Here is a 22,807-nt window from a genome sequence, read left to right as displayed (position 1 = left end):
CTTGAACACTGAAGTCCTGCCTTCATTTCCCTAGTGCCTTCAAGTACGTGTGTGAAGCACCATACCTGAATCAACAGATACATTCAAATTCTTTACTCTATTAATCACATACTTTAAATTCCAAAAATGCCGAAACACTATATAAAGCAACCACATATGAGTGACAGGTTTATTGGCTCTTTTGGACAATTACATGCAATATTCCATACTCAAGTAATCTCTGTACAGACAATTAGTAGCTTTGAAACATGTTAGAATTATTGTAACATTCATGCCTGGAAAGGCATGTGTTCTATCTCTTACTTTAAGACCCTAAGTCTGGGGGGCTGGAGAGAGTGGTTAAGAGCACTGACTGCTCTTCCAGAGGACCTGAGTTCAATTCCCAGCAACCACATGATGGCTCACAACCATCCATAATGAGATCTAGTGCCCTCTTCTGGCCTGCAGGCATACATGTAGACAGAACACTGTATACTAAATAAATAAATAAACTTAAAAAAAAAAGACCCTAAGTCTGGGTTTTGATTTTGGTAAAATAAATAAATGAATGAATGAATGAGTATGGTAGTTCACAACTGTAATCCCAGCAGTCAGAAGGTAAAGGCAGGGCATCTGTTCAAGGTCATCCTTGGTTACAATGAGACCAGCCTGAGATATATGAGACTCATCTCAGACGAGAAAAACCAATCTGTATTTGTATAAATGAGACCAATCAATGAACTTAATGGTCTTCCTGGCCGTCTCCTATCACTACCATAATGACGTGATATGCCCTTACAAGTCGTTTATAAAGTATGCTTTAGAAACAGGAACAAATATTAATCACACCAAGAGTTTTATTTAGGCCTGGAGTGGTGGTGCATGCCAGCAATCCTAGGACTCCAGGAAGCTAAGGTGGGAGGATCTTGATTTGGAGGCCAGCCTGGACAATAACAAAGCCCTGTCTCCAAATAAATAAATCAGAGCTGGAGAGTTGGCTCAAAGGTTAAGAGCACTTACTACTTTTGCAGAAGACTCAAGTTCAGTCTCCAGTACCCACATGATGGCTCACAACCAACTTCCTCTAAGTCTAGTTCCAAAGGACCCAATGACATCTTCTGTCCTCTGTTGGTACCACATATGCACACACACATGAATGCATGTATGTATGTATGTGTGTGTATACACACACATATATAAAATGATTAAATATAAAAAATTAACAATAAAACAAGAGTGTTCTTTAACTGCTAGTATCATTGCAGCTTTTTATTACTTTAGTGGTTTTCATCTAAGAAAAAATATCAGTAAGAGCAACTTCTGCAAACTCCCCATATACTTCACTGTTTTGTTTGTTTGTTGTTTTCCTTGTCGAGACAGGATTTCTCGAAGATCAACTTGCCTCTGCCTCCGGAGTATTGGGACTAAAGGCGTGTGCCACCATTCTTGCTTCCACCTACTTTTGGTAGTGACAATGGATATGAACAGCTTAGAGCTGCAAATAACATTTCCACTCTCATAATAACAACAAAGAAAGCGAGCCACAGCATCACATTATTGACTGGCAGCAAATACAGTGCAAAATCTCACAGTGCTCAACTATGACCCCAAACAGAGAGGTTCTGATTTTTAAAACCTTATTCAGAAACAATACCCCCAGGTGATGGTGACTCATACCTTTAATCCCAGCACTCGGGAGGCAGAGACAGGTGAATTTCTGTGAGTTTGAGGTCAGCCTGGTCTACAAGAGGTAGTTCCAGGACAGGTTCTAAAGCTACAGAAAAGCCCTGTCTCAAAAATACCAGAAAGGGGAAAGAAAACAAAAGAAAAAGAAAAAATACTACTGCAACAATAAGAACAATAGAGTAAATTATTAATAATGCCACAGTGATCAATCAATTTTTCCTGTTTTTGTCATGTAATGGTTATGCCACATGTCAGCAAGACAGATTCATGATTTTAAGAGGGGAATAAAGAACAACACTGTGTTACACTCACTTTTTGCAAAATTTTCCATACTTTTTGATAAAATCCGATTGGTACTCTATTTAGTGCTCCATCTAGTCTTCTCCGCCGTTGCCATTGACCTTGACGACTATCTTTAGATGTCTGTTGACCATCCACAGTAAAAAAGGATCCACTACTTGCAGCAATACAGGCTGCAGGTGACTTGGGAGAAGAAAAAAAGTAAATCCAAAGTGATCACTGCCCCTATGATCAAGTATCATAACAGTTATATTTTAAATTGAAAACCTGCACGCTCTAACATATAGCAAAGAGAATAGTAAATACTCTATAAAACGAGAAAGCCAAAGTAACGATGTGACTACAGCTTGCAGGGTTGTAACATTGTATAAACATTTAAAATTATTTCATTTATTTGTTGAGATTATAGTATAATTACTTCATTCCCCCCTTCCATTTTCTCCTTTCAAAGCCTCCCATATGTCCCTCTTTGCTTCCTTTTCAAATTGGTGGCCTCTTTTTAATTGTCATCATATACATATATGTATTCTAAATATAAAATACAACCTGCTCTAGAACTCTCAACACAGGAACCTAAAATGGCTGAGAGACCCTTAAGGAAATGTTCAACATCCTTAGTCATAAGAGAAATGCAAATCAAAACAACTCTGAGATTCCATCTTACGCCTGTAAGAATGACCAAGATCAAAAACACTGATGACAACTTATGCTGGAGAGGTTGTGGGGAAAAGGGAACACTTCTGCATTGCTGGTGGGAATGCAAGCTGGTACAGCCCCTTTGGATATCAGTGTGGCAATTTCTCAGAAAATTAGGAAACAACCTTCCTCAAGACCCAGTAATACCACTTTTGGGTATATACCCAAAGGATGCTCAATCGTGCCACAAGGACATGTGCTCAACTATGTTCATAGCAGCTTTGTTTGTCATAGCCAGAACCAGGAAATAACCTAAATGCCCCTCGACTGAAGAATGGATAAGGAAAGTGTGCCACGTTTACACAATGGAGTACTACACAGCAGAAAAAAATAATGACAGCTTGAATTTTGCAGGCAAATGGATGGATCTAGAAAACATCATTTTGGGTGAGGTAACTCAGACACAGAAAGACAATTATCACATGTACTCACTCCTAAGTGGTTTTTAAACATAAATAGAAAAAAACCCAGCCCACAAATCACAATCCCTTAGAGAACCTAGACAACAATGAGAACCCTAAGAGAGACATACATGGATCTAATCTACATGGGAAGTAGTAAAAGACAAGATCTCCTGAGTAAATTGGGAGCATGGGGACCTTGGAGAGGGTTGCAGGGGAGGGGAGAAGTAAAGGGAGCAGAGAAAAATGCATAGTTCAACAAAATCAATAAAAAATACAACCTATTCAGTCTGTATAATGTTACTCGAATGTATGTTTTTAGGGCTGACCATTTGATAGTGGATAATTAATTGTTGTGCTCTTCCCTGGGGAAATGTACAATCATTTTATAAAGTACTCTGGTGATTCAGAGTAGCAATGATAAAAATACCAATAATACAGGACATTGTCTGTTTATCGGCTTTAATCTAACTTCTATCTGTCTATGACTTTTAACATAAGTCTCTGTATGCTACTTTTCTATTGCTATGATAAAACACTGTGACCATGGCAACTTATAAAAGTAAGCATTTAATTGGGCTCCGGTTCCAGAGGGTTAAGAGTCCACGATGGACGACAGTGAAGGCACTAAAAGTTCCGAGAGCATTAGAAGGGAGAGAAATTGTGTTTGAAACAAATGGTGCTAAATAAGTGGCCATCCACATGCTAAAGAATGAAGCTGCACGCTTTTGCACACCGTATGCAAATATGAGAGCCCAAAGGAATTGTTTGGGGGAAAAAAGACAAAGAGCCCTGAGACAAATAAAACCACAAAAAGGAAAATCAAAACAAGCAAAAGGCGAGTAAGACAAAATCCCCACACCAAACAAAACATTACATCTACAGAAAAATAAAACACCAAAAACTCAAAACCAAAAAATTCATGGAGTACATTTATGTTGCCATGGGGCCTGCCCTTGAGAGTGGTTAAAAATAGAGTCAACAAGGCAGACCAGAACACAGGAATGTTGTTCTGGCAAGTCATTTTTACAGGTCTGGCACTTGGGCTGCAGTGTGGAAATGTGGCCTTTGGGAGGGATTATGTCAACACTGCAGTTTATGTCCAACATCTGCTTTCCTCCTGGGAGTCTGGAGTTTGGGGATATGCCGGACAGAGGCTGTTTTCATGACCAGTCCCAAACAAAGAGCCTGGGTTCTGCGCTGGGTCTTTAGCTATTCTGCTCACAGCACTGCACTTACGCTGTGACAGGGCACTGGAGGGGTTGTAATGCATCCTCTATGGCTCTGCTGTGGGAGCGCTCTAGAATCTTGTGTGGTTTTCCATGGGCTTCACCCAGTGTACCTTTTCTTTTGCTGATTTTGTTTATCCTTTTGATGTACTAATCATACCTTTATGATTATGTGATTAATTCTGTGACTCCTAGTAAATTACTGAGGCTGGAGATGGTCTTAGGGAGTTCCCCCTCCTAATACAATCATAGCCCCAAATGTAAGGGCTAAAGCTATTTTAATAAAATTGTTAAAATATAGTGTATAGTCCAAAACAGCATTAAATTTTTGTGGCATTGATTTAGACAACAATTTCTTAGATGTGAATGACATAAGAAAAAATAGAAAATGGAAGTTAAAACAGAAGACTTTAGTTCTTCAAAGAACATAAATAGAAATGTAAAGGAAATCCACAGAAAGAGAAAATATATGCAAATCACATATTCTATAAGGATGCTGCATTTAGAATATAAAAAGAATCCTTGTAACCCAAAAATGTAAAAAGCCCAATTTAAAATGGTTAAGGAATCAGGGAAATGCAAATTAAAACTACTTTGACATTCTGAGTCACTGGCTAATTGACTATCATTAAGAAAACAGAGTCTGATGATGGTGGTGGCGCACACCTTCAATCCTAGCACTGGAGAGGTAGAGGTAGGTGGATCTCTGTGAGTTCGAGGCTAATCTGGTTTATAAAGTGAGGGCAGCCAGGAATATACAGACAAACCCTGTCTCAAAAAAAAAAAAATGTTCGAACGAATGAATAAATAAATAAATAAATTCTGGCAAGGATCTGGTGGGGGAAGGGGAGCCTTTATTGACTGTAGGTACTTTGGAAATCCTTGTGGCAGCTTCTCAAAAGATGACAAAAGACAACTGCCATTTAACACAGCTATACCATTTCTGAGCATCTAACCAAAGGATTCTACATCCCACCATAAACTTGTACAGTCATGTTTATTGCTAGTCTAGCCACCACAGCAGGGTAACGGGATGAGTGAATAATGAAAATGGAACATACACACAATGGAACTTTACTGCAAAGAAAAATGAATTATGAAAATTTGTAGGAAATATATATGACTGGAAATTATTGAGGTAACCCAAACTCAGAAATACAAATGCTGCATGTCCTCTCTTATATGCGTCTATCCTATCTATCCATTAGTGTTTATATATGTATATATGTGAATGTAAGTACTTTTGTTAGGTATTTTTTTTTCACAGCGACAGGAAACATAACTATACTCTGAGAGAAATGAAAATACACAGATTTGGTTAATTTTGTGTCAACTCAACACAAGATAGAGTCATTCAGGAAGGAGCCTTAATTAAAAAAATGCTTTCATAAAATTAGGCTATAGGAGCCGGGCGATGGTGGCGCACGCCTTTAATCCCAGCACTCGGGAGGCAGAGGCAGGCGGATCTCTGTGAGTTCGAGACCAGCCTGGTCTACAGAGCTAGTTCCAGGACAGGCTCCAAAGCCACAGAGAAACCCTGTCTCGAAAAACCAAAAAAAAAAAAAAAAAATTAGGCTATAGGAAAGCCTATAATGCATTTTCTTAATTAGGGATTGAGGGAGGGCCCAGCCCATTGGGGGTGGTGCGAGCCCTGGGCAGGTGGTCCTCAACTATGTAAGAAAGCAGGGTGAACACTCCATGGGAAGAAAGCCAGTAAGCAGTGCTCTTTCTTCCCTGGCCTCTACAGCAGCTTCTGCTTCCAGGTGCCTGCTGTGTTTGAAATCTTGCCCTAACTTCCCTCAAGGAAGGACTGTGATTGAATTGTGATGCAAATTTAAATAATCCTCTCTAAATCGCTTTTGGGCATGGTGTTTTATCACAGCAATAAATACCCTAAGACACATACCTACCTAAAAATCTGTACATAAAGGTTAATAGCAACACTGTGCATAAAACCATTCAGATACCCATCAACTGATGAGCAAACAGATAAAGAGAATGTGGTGTAACAATACAATGATTATCATTCTGCAATAAAAATGAATAAAATAGCAATATTTATAACAATATAAAGAACCCTGAAAAATTATGCTAAATAAAAGAGGAAATTCATTGGTTAAAGTGATTATTTGACAGATTAGATTCAGAAATAAACACAAAATAAAGGATTATAGAAATACTTTCCAAGAAAATAACTTCTCTTTTTAAATTTCCAAATCCATTAATGCTGTCATCATTAACATGGAAATCACAGAGCTGGCAAACTCCTCCTTATTTAATGCTGGGTATTTGCTTAAAGTTACTCAAAATAGTATTTTCAATAGATCTCTTCTAAATTTCTTCAGTTTGGGAGAAATTAAATCATAACTTGTTATAATTTAAACCAGACAAATGTAGATGATAAAAGTACCTTATATGTACAAGAAAATGTCATAATCAAATTCATTATTTCATAGCTTATGTTCTAATAAAGTAGAAAAAACAAAAATCAAAAAATTTGTTTAGAAAAGAATCTTCCTAAATTGTGCGCTTCGTCGAGTCATTTCCATTTTGTTCAATGCTATATCTCCAGTGTATGACATAAAGTTGGCATTTAGTTCACATTTACTAAGTAAATTACTTCTTAGAGTAACTTTGAAATTTAAAAGTGCATCAGGACCCCTAAAGAGCGGATTAGAACAGACTGCTGGGGCTTAGCCCAGTCTTTCTAGTTCACTATCACTAGGATACAGACCAAAATTTGGTTTTACTTTCTTTTTTGAAAATTAATTATTTTTAATAAAACAATCTTTTCTCATTTTATATACCAATCCCAGTTCCCACTCTCTCCTCTCCTCCAGCTCTTCCACCTTCCCTCCACGCCCCCCCCATCCACTCCTCAGAGAGGGTAAGGCTTCCCATGGGAGTCAACAAAGTCTAGCACATCGTTTTGAGACAGGGTTTTTTCAAATACATTACAAACTGATGTTGATGTTGTCTAGTCCACTGTCTGATGCACACTTTCATCAGTTCAAAGAATGAATATATACATAACAAAACTTTTTAATTGATTATTTTTCTGAAATAAAAAAGAGGTTGGAGTTGAACTCCCTTTCCTACCTTATCAGGAAAGAAATAGACTGCTCCCTTTTATATGGAATTGATCTATAGTCATGTTAGTTCAAGATCAATTTGTTTTCAATTATTGATTTTTTAGTTTTAGATTTATTTTATGTGTATGAATCATACCACAGGAGTACCTGAAAGTTAAAGATGGCTGTGAACCACCATGGGGTTCTGAGAATGGAACCCAGGACTTCTGCAAGAGCAACATGTGTTCTTAACCACTGAGCCATTCCTTCAGTCCCTAATTTGTTTTTTTGTATATACTCAAATACTTTCTTATGATCCATATAACAGCATATCAAAGCACTTGTGGATGTAACATGACATAACAAAAGATTAGTTACCAGAAAGGACGGTGACATCAAATCTACACCAGAGGGATGACCACCACTGGTCTATAAAAGAAATTGAGAAAATAAAAAATTTAAAGAGAGAGGCAAGGCAATAATTATTTGTTTAAAAAATTATTAATATTATTAAACTACAGACAATTTAAGTAATTATCCAGCATGTTATAAAAGAGCCAATAAAATATGTTTACTTCAAATGCCATGGCAAAGAATAAAATAAGTAAAAACTACCCTGAAATATCTTCACCTATAAATTAAGAGTACTGGGAATTGGCAGAAAAAAAAATACAAAATACCAGATGGGCAGGTAAGGATGAAAAACAATGCTATAAAATAAGAAAGTAATGACAATCTAGTCTCTCTGTCCTCTATATTATCGCCCTAACAATTTGGGCCCCTTTGAAGGCCTATAGGTAGTAAATATGTAGGAGAAAACCCTCAAGTAGCTGGAAAGGTCAAGTTTACCATCATTTTCATCTAGCTGGCATCACGGACTTTTGAGTTCCAATCACATAAAGAATTTATAATAATACTGGACATCTATAAAAACTATAATGTGAGCTGGGTGTGATGTTACATGCCCTTAATTCTAAAACTTTGGAGGCAGAGGTAGGAAGCCAGCCTGGTCTACAGAGTTTATTCCAGGACAGCCAGGCTACATAGAGAGACCTTGTCACAAGAAAACAAAACAAACCCCCAAACTATTGTCACTGTCAACCCAAACTAGGATCACTAACTAATCACATCGATGAAGAACTTTTCAGCACTAAAGCTGACCTTTCCACTCTCAAATAGGAAAAAATTCAGGTAATTAAAATTTCCTGGCAAAAACTGTAACATGAACACTTGTTAAAAACAGAGTAGCTCCTTTTTTCTTTTAAGCTATTTTTGATATTTTTATTTTATGAGTATGAATGTATTTCACATACATGTATGTCTGTGTACCACATGCATACAGTGCCCATAGAGGCCAGAAAAAGGTGCCAGCTTCTCGGAGGCTGGAGTAACAGACTGTAAGATACTATATGGGTGTTGGGAATTGAACCCAGGTTCTCTGGATGAGCAGCCAGTGCTCCTAACTACTGAGCCATCTCTCCAGACCATCTTCTTATTACAATCGTTCCTTGTATAAAATATGAACGCCAGAGGATATTTAAGAAAAGTACTCAAGTTTTCTTCAAAAGTAGGCTTCAAGCACTGGCATATTCTCCTGAATGACTTCAGGGCCCCCTTTTAAAAGAAACAAAATATCTGTTTTGCCTCTTCTATCCAGGATATTTTTAATGTGTAGGCTGCTATAATTCCACTTTGAAAGCAGAAGGGGTTTTAAGTCTTTCTTAAGAAGTGCTATTAATAAGTACAGAAATAATCTCTGCAAGTATAGTCTTTAGGTCATAGGCCCTAGGAGAGAACTTACTACCGTCATCCGTCTAAATGGACATAGCATCAGACTACCCCCTAAGTGCTCATGTTCATTCCAAGATTAGTGCAAGAAGCTTCTTTTTACAGTAGGTGGTGGTTAATATAGAGACCCACATCTGGGTCTCATGAAGAGAATAAGAGACTGTGGAGTGCTCAGCCCTGAATGGGACATCTATATTATATATACACTCTCAAGACTCAGGGATCACTGCAGAAGAGAGAGTGGAAAGATTAAAGAACACCGTGGAACAGTGCTTTCCAGAACTGGCACAGCTGTTGCACACATGAACTCATACCATGCATAAAATCAAGTCTGCCAAAATCTAAGCGTGGAAAGGGAGGGGCTCAGAAACTCCACTCTCAGATGGGCTATCGGGAGTTGATGGCTGCTGGGGGAAGAAACATCAGTTCCCTTTATGGATGGGGCCCCTAAAAGGCTGCTCATGCTTCAGTAGACAGCCATACAACCCCCCGCCCCACTAGCAGTACTCAGTGGACTCAATGGGTTTGAAAAACATAGTACATGAAGTTGTGAGAGGAGAGTGGAGGGGCACATGGAGAAGGTGGAAGGGAAGGACTGAGGATCAGACTTGATCAAATGTACTTACTATATGCACGTGCAAAATTCTCAAATGGTAAAAAAGTAGCGCTACTAGAAGGGATTAAATTAGCACCTTCTCAACTTGGACATCTTAAAATACTATGATTTCCCAGAATTTTAAAAGCTATTAGGTATTTCTTTGACTAATGCACTAAGTCATTCAGTGTTTCCTACAGTGAAAGGCCATATCGTTTGGTGACTCCTATTGATTCCTAGTCCTGTGCAGCTGTTCCTCCTCTTCATATGTATGTATCATTTAATGGTTCTCTCCTATAGTAGTTAGAAAGCCTATTTTGTGTTAAAATCTCATAAAACCATCCTGTCATTTATTTTTATGGTGTTTGGGATGAAACCCAGGGCTTTGCACATGTTAACCCCGCCAAAAGAGATTAAAAACAAAGCCTTCATCTAATCTGGTATCCTCTCTAGTACCTTTTTTTTTGAGACATTGTTTCTCTGTGTAGCCCAGGCTGTCCTGGAACTCTCTCTTTGTAGGCCAGACTGGCCTTGAACTCAAGAGATTCACCTGCCTCTGCCTCCTGACTACTTGGGGTAAAGGCGTGCACCACCTGTAACTAATATATTTTTAAAATTTATGTGTATGCATGTTTTACCTGCATGTACATATTGTAGTATTATGTGTTCCTGATGCCTATAGAGCCAGAAGAGGACACCTGATATTTTGAACTACAGTTAATGACAGGTGTGAGCCACCATGGATGTACTGAGAACTGAACCTGGCAGCAAGTATTCTTACCCACTAAGACATCTTTCTGGCCCCCATTTTTAAAAAGATTTATTTGTGTTTTATGCATATGAGTATTTTGTCTGTATATACATTTGTGTACCATGTGCATGCAGTGGAAGACAGCACCAAAACTCCTGGAACTGGAGTTACAGACTGTTGCGAGCCAGTATGTGGGTGCTAAGAAAGAAAACCAGGTTCTCTGCAAGAGCAACCAGTGCTCCTAATTGCTGATCTATTTCTCCAACTAGCTATTCTTAAAAGCAGGAAGTCTATCACTTTTATAAAGAAAATACATTATAAATTACACATTACTTGTAATAAGGGAACCCAGGGTTTCTTGTTATCTGTTGCCAGCGACAATTCCTCCAAAAATTAAGTCATTTGATCCAGAAAAAGGGGAAAGCTATCTAGAAATAGTAGCTATGAGGGAGATTCCATGGCTTGTTATTACTTGTGGAAAGCTCATAATCATGCATGCTATATGGAATTGAAGGCTGCTTGAAATATGTTTAAAAAGTCTTTGTCGTTTCACCTGACTCTCAGTAGAGACAGACAGTCTACGAAATTCCACCTGAAAAATAAATGGTTCAAGTTACACCGAGGATATGAAACTAAATAAATTATTCTAACAAAGTTTGATTCTAAAATAATGTTTTGGTTTTGATTTTGTTTTTGGACAGCCTCTCCAGGATTCTGGACAGGCCTCCATCTTGCTTTCTAGCTGAGGCTGTCGCACCTTGACCTCTTGCTCCTCCAACTTCTATGCCCTGCATGTGGGGTTATAGGCATGCACCATCACACCCAGCTAAGAATATTATTAATTATGATTACATCAATATTTTTTCAGGTTATATATTACCTGCTTTATCTCACTTTTTAACTGCATGATTCCAGTTCGTTCTGTTTTTGTTGCTCCAACAGCACCGATCTCATGGATGGAAATAGCAGGACTCACATTTGAATCAATGGGACGAACTGTACAGAATGAGAGATAAAAAAGAACCTGTCTAATTTTCTCTGCCATGTTAAAAAGACTTACATGTGCATCTTTCTTTTGTTTTTAACCTAAAAAATCCTAGTGCAACCTTGCTGTTTCAGTGTAGTTCTTGGACCAGTACCATTAGCACCACAGGTCCCATATCCGGCCTACTAATTCAGAGTCTGCATTTTAGAAATACTTCCTGCCTGAGGAATATTATTTTCTAACTTAAAAATTTTATTTTCATTATTCTTATTTGTGTGTTGTATTTGTGTGTGTGCACGCATGCACATGCATGTATATACATAAATGTATGCCACATATGTGCAGAAGAGGGAGTTGGATTCCGTGGCTGGAGTTAAAGGCAGCTGTGAGCTGCTGTACACAAGTGTTGGGAACTGAACTTGGATCCTCTAGATGAGCAGTAAGTACTTGTAGCCACTGTGCTGTCTCTTCAGCTCCTATACTTTCTAACTTTTGTGGCGAGTGGAGGAACTCCTAAGTGAACGTGTGCTGTTGACACTGGCATGGCAAGTATTTCAATACCTTAGCCCCATGGGTGTGAAGTGTTAAAGCATTCCCCAGGTGAGGTTTAGAGGGACAGAAAAGTCCTCCTTGGTGATCTGAATGTGACTATCGATAGTGTTTGCAGAAAATGTCCACCTTAGTTTTTTTTTTCCCAGATGTTTACAGCCTTAAGACTGTTCCTATGGAGATTTAGCTAGACCCGCCTCCTTGTTCAGTTGTATGCAATAACCACACCTCTCGATTCAACTGTATATAGTAAATATAATGAGCTTTGGGGATGCTGTGGTTTCTCCGTCAGAGTCCAATCCACTGCTTTCGGCTTTTCTGTGTCTGTGTGTCTGTACATATTTGTCTTTTCTTCACTACCTCATCACCCCAGTCAGATATGTCCCTGGTAGCCATGCAAGGACACAACAGACTTCAAAAACAAAACATGCTGAAGTCTGGCCATCCTGTCTTGAAAAAATAACTCAACATTAATGATTAAATATAGGAGATGATAATCCTTTTTTTTTTTGTTTGTTTGTTTTTGGTTTTTTGAGACAGGGTTTCTCTGTGGCTTTGGAGCCTGTCCTGGAACTAGCTCTATAGACCAGGCTGGTCTCGACTCACAGAGATCCGCCTGCCTCTGCCTCCTGAGTGCTGGGATTAAAGGCGTGCACCACCACCGCCCGGTTTATGGCTCAGCCGTTAAAGGCTAGGCTCACAACCAAAAATGATAATCCTTTTTTTTTAAAAAAAAAACTTTGTTAGGTTCTTGTTATCCTTCTTTAAAAGAATAATGCTTCAAAAACCCAAAGTACACACTGGTTTTGATTTAGTACCTACAGCATGTACTAAAGCAAAGCTTGTACCCTCAGTGATATATAAAATTAAAACCTGTTAATAAAAATGTAAAAAGTGCATATGAAGATTAGCTTGTAAAAGACTCTTAGAGATATTAGAATTTAAGGTTGAAAGGATATAGTGGATATGTTGCGACTGCAAACATACACGTACATTATCAGTTTTACTGAATTACTGCCAATTTGAATATAAAAAAGATTAAGAATGGATTTTTAGTTGTCTTCCTGACTTACGATAATGAAAGGTAATTTAATACATAGTTAAAAAGAAACACGAGGGATGGCCCAGCAGGTGCAAGCACTCGCTACAAAGTCTGATGACCTGAGTTCAATTCGTGGGACATACATGGTGGAAGGAGAGAACCGACTCCTGCAAGTTGTCCTCTGGCCTCCATACATGTGCTGTGGCACCCCTCCCCCAATACACACAGACAGACAATAAATAAGCAAGCGCAAATAAAAATTTTAATGAAACATGACAGCTATTAGTTTACTTAGTTGTCATATCATTTAAGGAAAAAGAAGTTACACATATGCTTGTATTTCCAAATCTTCTGTAAAAAGTGTGTGTGTGTGTGTGTGTGTGTGTGTGTGAGAGAGAGAGAGAGAGAGAGAGAGAGCGAGAGAGAGAGAGAGAGAGAGAGAGAGAGAGAGAGAGAGAGAGAGAGAGAGCGCAAACATGTTGCTCATGGTGTGCATGTGGAGGGCAGAGTAGAACCTTAAGTGTTGGACCCTGACTTCAACCTTGTTTCAGACAGAGCCTCTCCTATTCAATGATACATATGCCAGGCTAGCTGGCCACAAGCTTCTGAGATTCTCCTGTCTCTGCCTCCCATCTCCCCTGGTTAGCTTTGTTTTGTTAATTTAACAGAAACTGGAGTCATCTGAGAGGAGGGAACCTCAATTGAAATAATGCTTTCAACAGACTGTCTATTGGGCATTTTCCTGATTAGTGATGTAAGAAGGCCCAGGATATTGTGGAAAGGTGGTATAAAGAACTGACTAAGTGAGCCATGAGGAGCAAGTCAGTGAGTATCATTCCTCCATGGCCTCCACTTCAGTTCCTGAAGTGCATGGAAGCCAAATAAACGTATTCTTCTGCAAGTTGCTTTTGGTCATGGTGTTTACCACACTGCTATAGGCAGACTAGGATAAGGGTGAGCTAGGATTACAGACACAAGCTACTGAGCCCAGCTTTTGGAGAAGTGATAGATCCAAACTCAGATCATCAAGTGTGTGTGGCAAGCACTTTACCCATTGAGCCATTTCCCCAGTCCAAAATCTTTTCTTAAATTGAATTTGTCTTTTAGTTTGCAAATCTTGTTCCAAAAGATAGCTTTGCTTTTAAATGTTTTATCCATTTAAGTTTTATTTATTTGGGAGCCAAGATACCCTCTGTTAGAAGGAAAACATCCTAAAATGGAAAATTAAAATGAAGTACCCTGAAGTGTAAATTCAGCGCTTGGGTCTTACCACTTCGTTCCACTCCAAACTCTTTGCCACTGAGGATGTGGTGCAGGAGGTTCTTCATGGCAGAAGGACTCAGATTCATCAGGCCCTCTGTGGCTTCTTCAGCTAATGAACAGAAATGCATGCAGAGGAATTCTAGTTTGCCCACCATATCCTCCTTACTTCCCATTCTCTCCTTGAAACAGGATCTCAATATGCAACCTAGGGTAATTTTTTTTTTCCTCAAGACATAGTTTCTCTGTATGTCATAGTTCTCTGTATATCCTAGCTGTCCTGGAACTCACTTTCTAGACCAGGTGACCTTGAACTCACAGAGATCTTCCTGCCTCCGTCTCCTAAGTGCTGGGAATAAAGGTGTGCTCCACCACTGCCTGGCCCAACTGAGGCTAGTATTAAACTTGTCATCCTCCTGCCTCAGTCTATAACGTGATAGAATTGCAGGCACATGTGACCACACTTGGTCTCTCACTTGGATGTGCCCTTTCCTCTCCTCTTAGATGGGGATTAGACCCTCTATTTCCTTTAATAGGATTTCTAAGTCACTCACTTTAGAAGATGCAGTTACAGAATAAATTTCTAACAACATAAATTGGCTATTCATACAGCACCACATTTTAATTATTTAAGAACTGACTACCTAGATTTTAGATTAGGTTGCCCACTAATTTCTTCTTCATCATATTACAACATTTCTGGGAAACGCCATACAGTTTTTATATGAGGGTGAGAAGAATGAAGGCTATCAAGAGGAATGGAAGACATTCAGAGAAAAGCAATGAATGTATATGCACACACAGTTAAACTGAAAATTTCTCAGTGTATATGGTTAAAAGAGAACAGAGGTGAGTTGGTGAATTTACTAAGAATACTGAAAATAACTTGAATGTGTTCTTCAACATTATTCATTTACAAGGAGCATACTACATATGGGTCATTATTTTAAGCAATGTAAGTACAAGCAGGTATAATACATAGTACCTAACTTTGAGAGGCTGACTATTAATTTTGGAGGGATAGAACAACATGTAAACTAGAGAAACAATAAAAACAACAAAATATTGTATATACAGGTTAACTGAGAAATATAACCAGTGATTGTTTGGAATTCAGAGAAGACACCAATCTGCAAGAATAGAAATTGATAAAATTTTTGGCCTCAAACTCAAGAGATCTGCCTGCCTCTACTTCCCAAGTGTTGGGAATAAAGGCATACGCCACCACCACCCAACCCTCCTCTGTTTTTTTTTCTTTTCTTTCTTTATGTTTTTTTGTTTGTTTATTTGAGATAGGTTTCTCTGTGGTCCTGGAACTTGCTCTGTAGACCAGGTAAGCCTTGAACTCACAGATATCCATCTACCTCTGCCTCCTGAGTGCTGGGATTAAAGGTGTGTACCAACACTATCTCACTTCTTTTAAACTCAATTACATGGTCTTCAAGCATGAACTTAATAATTGGCAAAGGTTATGTAGCACTATCAAGGTTAGATAAACCTGTTTGACAAGTCTGTTGTATAACTTCCTTGGCCCCCAATTATTTTTCTAACTAAAATTGTTATCTTGGCAAATCTATAAATAATTTTCAAGTCTTGTTTGTTGTGGAGTATTTGTTTGCACTGTGAAGATATGTCTTTGCCAAGGTGCCTCATGATTATTTTAATAAAGAGCTGAATGGCTAATAGCTAGGCAGGAAGAGGTTAGGCAGGACTTCCAGTGACAGAGAGGACTCTGGAAAGAATAAAGGCAGAGTCGCCAGCCAGATAATGGAGGAAGCAGGATGAACAGTAAGAAGATGAGGTAATCTTGTGGAAGAACACAGATTTAAAAATATTATTTAATTTAAGTTATAAGAAGTAGTTAGGAACAAACCTAAGATAAGTAAAGGGAACACTCCTGCATTGCTGGTGGGAGTTCAAGCTGGTACAGCCCCTTTGGATGTCATTGTGGTGATTTCTCAGAAAGTTAGGAAACAACCTTCCTCAGGACCCAGTAATACCACTTGTGAGTATACATCCAAAGGATGCTCAATTGTGTCACAAGGACATGTGCTCAACTATGTTCATAGCAGCTTTGTTTGTCATAGCCAGAACCAGGAAACAACCTAAATGCCCCTCGACTGAAGAATAGATAAGGAAAATATGGTACATTTACATAATAGAGTACTACATAGCAGAAAAAAATAACAACAGCTTGAATTTTACAGGCAAATGGATGGAGCTAGAAAACAGCATTGTGAGTGAGGTAACCAACACCCAGAAAGACAAATATAATATGTACTCACTCATAAGTGGCTTTTAGACATAAAGCAAAGGAAACCATCCTACAAATCACAATCCCAGAGAACCTAGACAACAATGAGGACCCCCAAGAGAGACATAAATGGATCTAATCTACATGGGAAGTAGAAAAAGACAAGATCTCCTGAGTAAATTGGGAGCATGGGGACCTTGGAGAGGGTTGCAGGGCAGAAGAGAGGCAGGGAGGAGAGTAGAAAAAAATATACAGCTCAATAAAAATCAATAATATTAAAAATTAGCCACTTAAGAATGGGAAACATTATAATAAGGGAGTTTGTACCTTATATGGTGCTTTGATAATTTTGATTTTTTAAAAGGCTAATTAACAGAGAATGGCTGCTGCTGAGAGACACTGGATTCTGAAAGAGACTGCTAAATTAAACCAGCCTATATACTTTAGGGATGTCTTGGCTTTATAATGAAAGCTAGGAAATGTGTTGCATTGTGGGAGAGGTTGTGCTTTGTTTCCACAGGAAATGCAAAGCCTAAACGTCTTCAAAATTATAATGATCAGGTTTGATGTGGGAGACCTCCTGAGGATCTTGGCTGTAGACATGCCAGAGGAAGCCAGGAAAGACTACAGGACAGATGACATATATGCTGATCCCTTGTCATGGAACAGCTCTGGGACTGGATGAGACATGATATATCTTGTTGGCTACAGAGTCCTCAAGACTCATTATTACATGCCATACTTTCATATAGACAGATATTTCTATAGCAATTTGGTTATATAGTCCAAATGCACTTATAAAGTTGACAAATGCTTTTTTACCTGCTCACACATAAAATAAAAAAATAATCTTTAGCTGACTTGTACACACCGCACATTCCATACTTATATTAATGCAGATATGTATGTTACCTTTAAAAGTTTGTGTGTTTTCAGAACAAAAAGACCAGATACCAATGAAGACAAGTAGCCCTGGTGATTCAGGCTCTCCGAATGCTTCTGTTACAGTTCTGTTACAAAGTTCTGCATCCAGAACAACCAGATCTCAGCTGCTAGCTGAGATGGTCCAGCATCACAGACTACTCCAGCTGGGACTTCAAATAAGTTCTATCTACACTTTCCCATCACACAGAGACAAAATAAAAATTATACAGCTAGCTCTTTCAGGACTTGACCATTATCCAAATTTTTCTCAGGGTGTCCTAAAGATGCCATCACCCCCAGACAACAGGAAGCAGTCTAGAGAACATGACACTCCCATTCTCAAGAGGTGGGGTGGGCGATTTTTTGGTTGTTGGGTGGGCTATGGATGTGTGTCATTATTTAGGGGACTTTTCTGCAAGGTGTTACTTGTCATGCTCAGGGAAAAAACTAAACAAAGTAGGTTAGATTAAGAGATTTTTTTCTTGAAAAAGTGGGGAAGGAACATTAATCTCAAATATTGCTATGGAGTTTTGTATGTTGATACAAATTCATGTTCCTACACTTGTTTAATGTATTGAACCTATGTAGCTCATTTATACATGTAACATAAAAAGCAGGCAGTGGTGACACATGCCTTTAATCCCAGGACTTGAGAGGCAGATCTCTGTGAGTTTGAGGCCAGCCTGGTCTACAGAGCAAGTTCCAGGACAGCAAGGGATGTTACATAGAGAAACTCTGTCTCAAAAAACCAAAAAAAAAAATGTAACATAAAGTTCTAGTCCTTAAAAACTATTTAGGATAATAAAAGATATACAGGATAGTAGTTAGTCATCTATACAATCAAGTTAATGGTCATGTTAGGTATGTTTTCAAGGTCAATCAGAGAAATATTTCAAATAGGTAGATGGTCTTCAAACACCTCAAAGATGTACAGATTATGACATTTAAAAATGTTTTGATAACATAAGGCTTTTCATGACAATGAGACATATCTGCTCCTGGCAACACCAATCTACTTCATTAAAGAATGATGGACACTGAAGAACCTTCATGTGGAGTTTACTTTTACTGTGGCAAAGATAGCCACTGGGCAAGAAATTGCCCTTGCCTTGATTGCTGATATGTATACTGTCCAAATTGGATAAGCAGGGCGCAAAAGAAGGTGACTGCTGAACTTTGCCAAGATAAGGTAGGATAGTCTGCTTCATAGAAAAGTCTGTCAGATGTTCTAGGCCCATAGGCCAAAGATGGATGCCCCAAAGTTACAGAGGAACCTTGGGTTGACTGTCCAAGCAGCTAGGTATTTCTGTTGTTTCTTAGGTTTAGAAGTTGCTTTCTCTGTACTTCCTGTTTTTTCAGGTAATATTATATCCTTTCAGTGGTTGAGGATTAGATAGTTATAGTTACAGTTTTCCATAGTTATAAAAGGAAGTAAATCAGGTACAAGACTTTGAATTTACCAAGATAAGATAGATAATAGAGTAGTTTCTCTGGATTTGCCAGATACAAATAAACTCGATGTTGTGAATGTAATTCGTACCTGATTCTTATTGTATATAGTTTTATTGTGTTAGAGATAACTTTCCTTTTTATTTAGAAAAAACCAGAAATGTTTCAGAATATTTGTTTACACTGTGAAGATGTGCCTTCTGATTGGTTTAATAAAGAGCTGAATGGCCAATAGCTAGTTAAGAAGAGGTTAGCCAGGACTTCTAGGGACAGAGAGGACTCTGGGAAAATGAAAGGCAGAGCTACCAGCCAGACACAGAGGAAACAGGATGGACAGTGAGGAAATGAGGTAATGAACCTCGTGGAAGAATGTAGAATAAAAAAAAAAATACGGGTTAATTTAAGTTATAAAGGGTAGTTAGGAACAAGTCTAAGCTAAGGCCAAACTTTCATAATAAAAAGTCTCTGGGTCTTTACATGCAGACTGGCAATCTTGATGAGAAAGTACTACTACATTTGTTAGATAAGTGTTAATAAAATACTTCCTTACTTGATCATGATCCTGACAGACCATTAATACTCTGATATACCACTCAGTGACTCACACTGATGTCCAGAAGCTTCCTTCTTTCCATCAGACCCCAACACAGAATACCAGTCTCTAAAGCCCTTGAGGCATCAGGAAGAAATCAGGTAAAAGAACTTGGTTAAGAAGAATGTGGAATGCAGAGTCTACAAGAAGTGGCATTTTGAAGTTGCCATCTTTTTGCTCACTTAGTTACTAAGAAACACAAGAACAAGACAGTCTTACACAGTTTTTGAGCTATGGATTGTTATAAAATATTATTTTAAGATGTGTTACATTTGTTTATGCTGTGGAAATTTGTTTTAATGATGCAAAGTTGTGTTGCATTCTTTTATGTTGTATTTGTTTTAACTCTGTGAAGATGTGGTTCTTTGCCTGTCTAAAACACCTGACGGGCTAATAAAGAGCTGAATGGCCAATATCAAGGCAGCAGAAAGGACAGGCGGGGCTGGCAGGCAGAGAGAATAAATAGGAGGAGAAATCTGGGAGGGGAGAAGAAGGAGCAACTTAGAACAAGGAGAGGAGGACATCAGGGGCCAGCCACCTAACTACACAGCAAGACATAGAGAAAGATGTAAAGAAAAGCACACAGAAACAGAGAAAGATAAAAGCCTGGAGGCAAAAGATAGAGGGGATGATTTAAATTTAGAAAAGCTGGCTAGAAACAAGCCAAGCTAAGGCCAGTGTGATTTATTTGGTAGCTGAGTGGCAGGCCCTCTGCCAAAAAAAAAAAAAATAGTAATAAAAAGAGTAAATAATCAACAACAATGGATCAATAAAATGTTCTTCCTTCCCGTCCTGATTTCAACCTTCATGGATCTGCCCTAGAAGTGAATTCCACTTACAATTAGTTACTGAATTAAATGAATACCTGAGCATCGAAGAGAGTGAGCCAGTTCTGTTGCCATAACTTGGATGATCAGACCAATTCGAAGTCGGAACATTTCAGCAAAGAGGCCAGGCTGAGTTCTCATGTACATGGCAAGATATACCATTATTTCCTGTGTACAGAATGGATATAAACAAAAGTTAGAGTGTCACAATGTCTGTTTTGCAAGTTGTCAGGTCAATTAAAAACAAATACTGAAACATCAATTGCCAGGTTAGGCTTTTTAATGCTGCCCACCTGTGTAAGGATTGAAATACTCATGTCTCCTTCACTGGCTTCGTCTATTAGCTTAGTGAGTGCCTCATATGGTAGAGGTCTAAGGAAGAAAACAGTGAATGAAGTCCAAAGTCTACCATCATTTAGCCTAAATATATTTTAAAAATTAAAACCTCAGTGCAAGTCCAAACCCCTGCCACAACAGCTTACCAAGTGTAGTTCTTTCACAGCAAAACTCCCACGCCCTGCCTCTGAGGCACACTCTTGCCATATTAACAGAACTTTCATTTAAAACTCACCCCTCGATGTCTTTCCAGACCAGTGTTTCACTGTTAATCTTTACCATGTGACAAATAAGCATAATGGCTACAAAGAAAGAAGCTGATGGTGGTGTTCCTGCAGCCGTGCACTCGGGGTGCTTTGTGAGTGCCCATTTCCCCTTTCAACTTTAACCTTCACACCTTTGATTCCTTCTTCAGCAGCATAGAGGTGCATATAACAGCCCAATGCTCTAGCCATATACTTTCTTCTATTTCTTTTTCAGATTGTGGTTGCCTTTTATGTTGTCAACTCCCAATGTTCTGTGCTTTGTGTGTTTTTAGAATGAGTAGAATTAAGGGATTTAGAAAAATCAATAAGTTTTCTCTTTTCATTTGCTTGTATCCCATCATTTTCCTGTTCTGCAGCTCTGTATATATAAGGTGTATACAAATTAGGACAAGAGAATTGTGGCAAGTTCACCCAATTTCTTAAAGGCTCAGCGAAACCTTATAAAAAGCCAACCACATGCCCCACTCACGCAGAGATTGTCTTCTCGCGAGGTTCTGGAGGAAGTCCTACCGTCAGGTGTTTCTGGTATGAGAGAAGGTCTGTGCAGGCCTATGAAGAGGGAGCAGAGCTTACTTACCCTTTCCAAAATTTTCAGATTTCCAAACATTCACAAATAAAAAGCTGAGTATCAGAAACTTTACGTGCAATTGAAAACAATTAGAAGTTGCAGTTGTTTAAAAAACAATTAGGAAAATCAAGGTATCCCTCTGCAGTGCAAAGGCTTGAACCGAGGATTCCAGGAAAAGTAAGCACTACCCTACCTTTGTGCTATGCTCCCAGCATGGAGTTTTAAAGTATTCCCCACTTAGATTTTGAGTAATTTCAAGAACTTATTAGTACCTCATCAAGTGCTTCCACCTTCTTCCTTAAGATCCCAGAGATGTATCGGATCAGACCCCAGTGCCGAATTTCACCAACTTTGCCATATAGTTCGCTAAGAAGCTCCCTGACAGTAGCACCTCCTTCTTCATACAATTCAGTGTCCCAGTCAGGTCCTCTGGAATTTTAAAAATGGGAGTACATTAAAAATGAGAAAAATATTTTCTTTTACTGTTATAATGGATATGCCTGTTTTGGCCTTTTTTTTTTAGTAAAAAACTATTTATTAAAAACACTTATAAAACCATAAGAGTCAATCTCCCAATCTTGAAATTAAATGTCTAAGACACCAATTTTATAATTTAGCTATGCTTTGACACAATGCATTCTTTTACCCACATCTCAAGCTTCAACATCACTGAAAAAGGTTTAAGTTCTGAAAGCACACTGTATTATTTTATGAACATTAGAATTGGTTTGTGTTGAAAGGAGACAGATATGTGATTATTATACAATTACTGTTACACAAATCAATTTAGAGATATAGAAAGTTATCTGAAATTGGGAATTTAGTATATGATGAATGTAGATTACTTATTAAATGATGTTAAAAGCATCAAGTAGCTTTCTGGAAAAAGTTGGATCAGTGCCTGAAAGTGTATCTTACAATTCTAAATGTGTGAAGACATAAATATTAAAATGATAAAAAAAACTTAAGGGAAATTAGCTCATAATGCTGGAAGGAAAAGGATTTTCTAGCTATGAAACATCAGCAGAAGCCACAAAACTTGAGTTCAGTAATTTTATACATACAAAACAGTAAAGAGTTCTTACTGAAGACAGTATGCAAAGTGCAGGACAAATTACAAAAGAGGAAAAATAATTGTAATTCATAGGCCAATTCAGCTAAAAACAAATAAAGAAATTAAAATAGATAAAGTAAACAACAACAAAGGAAAATAAACACTGGTATCCCATAAATATAGAAGAAGGCAGTCAACTTCACAT

The 22,807-nt window shown here is 38.3% G+C and overlaps 1 protein-coding gene across 1 annotated transcript in view; it reads right to left on the bottom strand.

The window, feature by feature from the left end:
• LOC121445223 (phosphorylase b kinase regulatory subunit alpha, skeletal muscle isoform-like) overlaps positions 1 to 21,977 on the bottom strand; it is a gene marked incomplete at its 5' end in the record, with an annotated part of 29,775 nt that extends 7,798 nt beyond the window's left edge. The window contains 9 exons of the mRNA XM_041647249.1: positions 1,978 to 2,148; positions 7,741 to 7,791; positions 11,050 to 11,088; positions 11,377 to 11,492; positions 14,343 to 14,444; positions 20,417 to 20,546; positions 20,672 to 20,750; positions 21,450 to 21,529; positions 21,821 to 21,977. Of these exons, the coding sequence (XP_041503183.1) occupies positions 1,978 to 2,148; positions 7,741 to 7,791; positions 11,050 to 11,088; positions 11,377 to 11,492; positions 14,343 to 14,444; positions 20,417 to 20,546; positions 20,672 to 20,750; positions 21,450 to 21,529; positions 21,821 to 21,977 (925 nt within the window). The remainder of the gene's footprint in view (positions 1 to 1,977; positions 2,149 to 7,740; positions 7,792 to 11,049; positions 11,089 to 11,376; positions 11,493 to 14,342; positions 14,445 to 20,416; positions 20,547 to 20,671; positions 20,751 to 21,449; positions 21,530 to 21,820) is intronic.
• Between the last annotated feature and the right edge of the window lie 830 nt (positions 21,978 to 22,807).

The sequence above is a fragment of the Microtus oregoni genome, unplaced genomic scaffold (genome assembly GCF_018167655.1).
Source record: "Microtus oregoni isolate MIOR12 unplaced genomic scaffold, Mior012 000167F_ref0000252, whole genome shotgun sequence".
NCBI classification, from domain to species: domain Eukaryota; kingdom Metazoa; phylum Chordata; class Mammalia; order Rodentia; family Cricetidae; genus Microtus; species Microtus oregoni.
This window is presented reverse-complemented; position numbering and strand designations above follow the sequence as displayed.